This window comes from Otolemur garnettii, unplaced genomic scaffold, assembly GCF_000181295.1.
Source record: "Otolemur garnettii isolate 467f Iridium unplaced genomic scaffold, OtoGar3 scaffold00021, whole genome shotgun sequence".
Classification (NCBI taxonomy): Eukaryota; Metazoa; Chordata; class Mammalia; order Primates; family Galagidae; genus Otolemur; species Otolemur garnettii.
The window spans coordinates 19,739,206-19,744,900 of NW_003852416.1; the positions used below are offsets into that span (position 1 = coordinate 19,739,206).

General features: G+C 42.2%; 1 protein-coding gene across 1 annotated transcript in view; it reads right to left on the minus strand.

Annotated features, from left to right (window-relative positions):
• The window catches only part of LOC111724296 (SMC5-SMC6 complex localization factor protein 2-like), a 21,457-nt gene extending 16,223 nt beyond the window's left edge, over positions 1-5,234 (minus strand). The window contains exons 1-2 of the mRNA XM_023511721.1: positions 5,063-5,234; positions 2,067-2,164 (exon numbers count right to left, since the gene is read on the minus strand). Of these exons, the coding sequence (XP_023367489.1) occupies positions 2,067-2,164; positions 5,063-5,185 (221 nt within the window). The 5' untranslated portion in view covers positions 5,186-5,234. The remainder of the gene's footprint in view (positions 1-2,066; positions 2,165-5,062) is intronic.
• Between the last annotated feature and the right edge of the window lie 461 nt (positions 5,235-5,695).

A 5,695-nucleotide genomic window follows, 5' to 3' on the forward strand; every position in this document is an offset into this window, starting at 1 on the left:
ACCTGTAGTCCCAGCTACTTGGGAGGCTGAGGCAGGAGACTCGCTTGAGCCCAGGAGTTGGAGGTTGCTGTGAGCTATGTCACGGCACTCTACCCAGGGGGACAGCTTGAGGCTTTGTCTCAAAAAAAAAAACAAAAAAAACAAAGTCCAAAAGAAGTGGCAGTTAGTTGGTGCAAGATGAATATGGTAATCAACAGAGAGTTTCCAAGCCCAGCTTCTGTAGTTTGAGCAGTGTTGTTTATGGGACATGTGGTCAAGCACTGTCTTGCAAGAGGATTGGCCTATCTCTATTGACCAGTCTTGGCTGCTTCATCACAAGCATTCTCATCATTTCATCCAACTGGCTGCAGTAGACATTTGCTGTAATTAACTGACCAGGTTTCATAAAGCCATAGTGGATAATATCAGCACTAGACCAAACAGACACCATTAGCTTTTTTTGACGAATATTTAGTTTTGGACTGTCAACACCTCATCTTTAACCAACCATTGTGACAAACCCTTGCAATTATTAAAAAAAAGATCACGCCCAGTAGAATGATTTTGAAGTATTTCTTCTTTTTCTATTATGTATAAGATTTGGCATGATCTTTTTTTTTTTTTTGAGACAGAGCCTCAATTTGTTGCTCTTGGTAGAGTGCCATGGAGTCACAATAAAAATAAAACAAAAAATGTCAGTGTGAAATGTCAGAGATACCAACTATAAAACTTAGTACTTAAAGAAACTGGACATTTCATATTTACTAACCAAAGTTAGACAGAATTACCTAAAGTTCAGTAAGGCAAGAGAGTTGCTTAAGCCCAGGTGATGTCCAGTTAGGGACCCCTTATACCAACTACAAAAGGTTGTAGGGATGATTAAGAACCTTTATCTTTGGGTGGCTCCTGTGGCTTAGTGGGTAGGGCGCAGGGCGCCAGCCTGATTTACCAAGGGTGGTGGGTTCAAGCCTGGCCCTGGCCAAACTGCAACAAAAATTAACAGCAGGGCGTTGTGGTGGGCGCCTGTGACAGTCCCAGCTACTCAGAAGGCTGAGGCAAGAGAATCACCTAAGCCCAGGAGTTGGAGGTTGCTGTGAGCTGTGTGATGCCACAGGCACTCTACCCAGGGAGAGAAAGTGAGACTCTGCCTCTACAAAAAAAATAAATAAATAAAATAAAGAACCTTTATCTTTGACTCTTTATCTTTGATTTACTGAAAGAAAACCTATCTTTTGCTAAAATTTCTTTTTACTAAAGCAAAAAAAAAAAAAAAAAAAATATATATATATATATATATAGCTAATTCATTCATTTTTATAGAATGTCATTTGTATTTTTTTTTTTTTTAAGACAGAGCTTCAAGTTTTCACCCTGAGTAGAGTACCATGGCATCACAGCTCATAGCAACCTCCAGCTCCTGGGCTTAAGTGATTCTCTTGCCTCAGCCTCCCAAGTAGCTGGGACTACAGGTACCCTCCACAATGCCTGGCTATTTTTTTGGTTATAGTTGTCATTGCTGTTTGGCAGGCCTGGGCTGGATTTGAACCCCGCCAGCTCAGGTGTATATGGCTGGTGTCTTAGCCACTTGAGCTACAGGTGTCAAGCCAGAATGTCATTTGTATTAAGTTATCAGATAAATTAAAAATCAGGAATATTACGTAATGATCTGAGTTAAGAACTAGAAGCAGGCTATCAATGCCTTTCATTCAGATGAATAAAAATAAAGTATCCAAAATGTTTCGTTAATATTAACATTATAAAATTTCTTTCTTTTTAAATTTTTTTTTGTTGAGACAGAGTCCTGCTTTGTTGCCCCCAGCAGAGTGCTATAGAGTCATAGCTCACAGCAACCTCAGACACTTGGGCTCAAGCAATTCTCTTGCTTCAGCTTCCTGAGTAACTGGGACTATAGGTGTCGGTCACGCCTGGCTATTTTTAGAGATGGGGTCTTGCTCTAGCAGGCAGGTATCAAACTTGTGAGCTCAGGTGATCTGCCCACCTCAGCTTCCCAAAGTGCTGGGATTATAGGCATGAGCCACCTCACCCAGCCCCTACATTATAAAATTTCTTAATGTTTAATTTAATACCTTCCACGAGATGTCCAGTTAGGTACCAGCTGTACTAACCACAAAAGGTTGTGGGGATGATTAGAGAGTTCGTTTATGCCCAGACAGAGTTCAGGCACCTGGAAAAATAGAAAAAAGCAAGATGTCTTTCAAACAGGTCAAGAGAATCAAACATCCAATAGATCACTTATATCCCTTCTTGCCCTAATCGATGTACTATTACAAAACAGAGCACTCATTTTTAGAAATATGTGTAGCATGATGTCTAGAATCTGCTAAAATGGACATAATACACAGAAGTCAGAGTCTCATTCTGTTGCCCAGGGAATAGTGCCATGGCCTCAGCCTAGTTCACAGCAACCTAAAAGTCTTGAGTTCAGGCCATCCTCCTGTTTCAGCTTCCTGGGACTACAGGCCCCTGCCATAACACTTGGCTAGTTTTTTTTTTTTTAGTAGAGACAGAGTCTCATTCTTGATGGTCTTGAACTCCAAAGCTAAAGAGATCCTGCTGTTTCAGCCTCCCAGAGTGCTAGGTTTATAGGTGTGAGCCACCAAGCCTGGCCTCACATTCAGATTTATTTTTTATTTATTTAGTTTTGGGGGGACAAAGTTTCACTCTGTCACCCTGGGTAGAGTGCCATGGTGTCATAGATCATAGCAACCTCAAACTCCTGGGTTTGAGTGATCCTTGTACCTCAACTTCCTGAGTAGCTGGGACTATAGGCGCATGGCCAGTTTTTCTATTTTTTTTTTTAAGTAGAGACGAGGTCTCACTCTCTCAAGCTGGTCTTGAACCACTGAGTTCAAGTGATCAATCCACCTCAGGCTCCCAGAGTGCTAGGATTACAGGTGTGAGCCACCACACGCAACCTCAGAATTCAGTTTTATCTTAAATTGAATAAACAGATATATTTATCTAAGTTTCACATTTATCTATACTTAAATAGTCCTTCTTGGAACAATAAGTTGACCTAAATATAAGTACCAGGAAATATGCATACGAAATATAAGTTCCAAATGTGGGCAGTGCTTGTGGCTCAGTGGGTAGGGCGCCGGCCCCATACACTAAGGGTGGTGGGTTCAAATCTGGACCCAGCCAAACTGCAACAAAAAAATAGCTGGGTGTTGTGGCGGGCACCTGTAGTCCCAGCTACTTAGGAGGCTGAGGCAAGAGAATCGCCTAGGCCCAGGAGTAGGAGGTTGCTGTGACCTGTGTGACACCATGGCTCTTTACCAGGGCGATAAAGTGAGACTGTCTCTACAAAAAAAATTAATAAGTTCCAAATGCATATGTATAACGCGAGTTGTACAAGATCATACATGTTCCCAATCTGAGATTTTTTTTTTTTTTGAGACAGGAGCCTCAAGCTGTCCCCCTGGGTAGAGTGCTGTGGCATTACAGCTCACAGCAACCTCCAACTCCTGGGCTCAAGGGAGTCTCCTGCCTCCGCCTCCCAAGTAGCTGGGACCACAGGCACCCGCCACAACGGCCGTCCATTTTTTGGTTGCAGCCGTCATTGTTGTTTGGCGGGTCCGGGCTGGGGATTCGAACCCGCCACCTTAGGTGTACGTGGCTGGCGCCTTAGCCGGTTGAGCCATAGGCGCTGAGCCAATCTGAGATTTTTTTACATTTCCTATTTCAGTATTTTCAAAAGCCTAACACCTCCAAATATGTACAAGTATTATGTATCAATTTCTTAAAAAGCCTAAAGTTGCTTCAAAATAGGCTCGGTGCCTGTGGCTCAAGCAGCTAAGGCACCAGCCACATACACCTGAGCTGACAGGTTTGAATCCAGCCCAGGCCCGCAACTAAATAGTCGGGTGTTGTGGCGGGTGCCTGTGGTCCCAGCTATTTGGGAGGGGCTTGAGCCCAGGAGTTGGAGGTTGCTGGGAGCTGTGATGCCATTGCACTCTACCCAGGGGGACAGCTTGAGGCTCTGTCTCAAAAAAAAATTGTGCTATGTAGGGCAGTGCCTGTGGCTCAGTGAGTAGGGCACTGGCCCCATGTACGGAGGGTGGCAGGTTCAAACCCGGCCCCAGCCAAACTGCAACAAAAAAATAGCCGGGCATTGTGGTAAGCACCTGTAGTCCCAGCTACTCGGGAGGCTGAGGCAAGAGAATTGCTGGAGCCCAGGAGTTGGAGGTTGCTGTGAGAGCTATGACTCCATGGCACTCTACCAAGGGTGACAATGTGAGACTCTGCCTCAAAAACAAACAAATAAACAAAATATCTAATGAGTAGAGGAAGAAAATATGGGATGGGCTTAAGAGATTAGACAAGATTGATTATATCTTGATAATCATTAAAGCTAGTTGACAGGCACTTAGGGGTTCATTATACTCTTTACCCTACTTTTTGTATAGTTTACATTTTCCACCAAAAGAGGTTAAAAAATTTAATTTTTTAAAAGACCTAACAAAATATAATAAAAATTATACATGTTCATCCTCTATATAGTTATAGAAGTTCAACTCAAATTTCTTGTAGGTATGACTCACCTCATCATTTTAGATTTCTGCTCAAAGATTATTTCAGAAAGACTTCCCTGATTACCTCACATCAAATAGCATACCATTCTTGCCTTTCTGCTTTCTATACCTATGCCCTACTTTACTTTAATTTGTAGCACTCATTACAATCAGACATACAGGGTTCAAACTCTGTGGCCATCTTGCATTACAGTCTACATGCACTTATTACCTAACTCTTTGATTAGGACAAAACCCCACAAAAGCAAAGGCTTTGTCTTTTTCACAGCTGAATTTCTAGCCCCTACATTAATGCTTAGTCCACAGGAAATCTCCAATAAACACATTTGAATTGAATACATGGATGTAGTTTTAGAAAAGACTTATCAGTTTAAATACAGCTCCATCAAACAGTTTTTTCTTCAGTTCATTTTAAATCTACCAAACAGAGTTCTTAACTGGAATTAGAGTATTAAGTCTGCATACACTATAAAATCAAATTATGATGTTGAGCAAAAAACTAGTACTGAAATTTTAAGTAATGTTACCTTTGTGTTCCAATCTCTGATGTTTTTCATCAGGTTTATCAGGAGGCTTTGAAAGTCTACTAGAGGAATCTGTTTCAGCTGCTTTTCCAAACTCATTTTAAACAACATTAAAATCAGCAACATTATTTCACGATCCTGGTAACCTTCTGGATGTATAGATGTGCACAAGCCTAGAAACTTTTGACATAAATACATAAATAAAATAACTTTAGGAAAAATATTTTTTTCTTTTTTGAGACAGCCTTACTATGTTGCCCTTGGTAGAGGGCCATGGCATCACAGCTCATAGCAACCTCAAACTTTGGGCTTAAGCCAGTCTCTCGCCTCAGCCACCCAAGTAGCTGGGACTATAGGTGCCAGCCACAACACCAAGCTATTTTTTGTTGTAGTTGTCATCACTGTTGTTTAGCAGGCCCAGGCCGGGTTCAAACCTGCCTGCCTTGGTGTATGTGGCTGGTGTCCTAACCATGGAGTGGTAGGCGCTGAGCCACTTTAGGTAAAATATTTTACTTGAAGAACTTTTTTTTTTAGATGGAGCCTCAAGCTATCCCCCTGGGTAGAGTGCCATGGCCTCATAGCTCACAGCAACCTCCAACTCCTGGGCTCAAGCGAGTCTCCTGCCTCAGCCTCCCA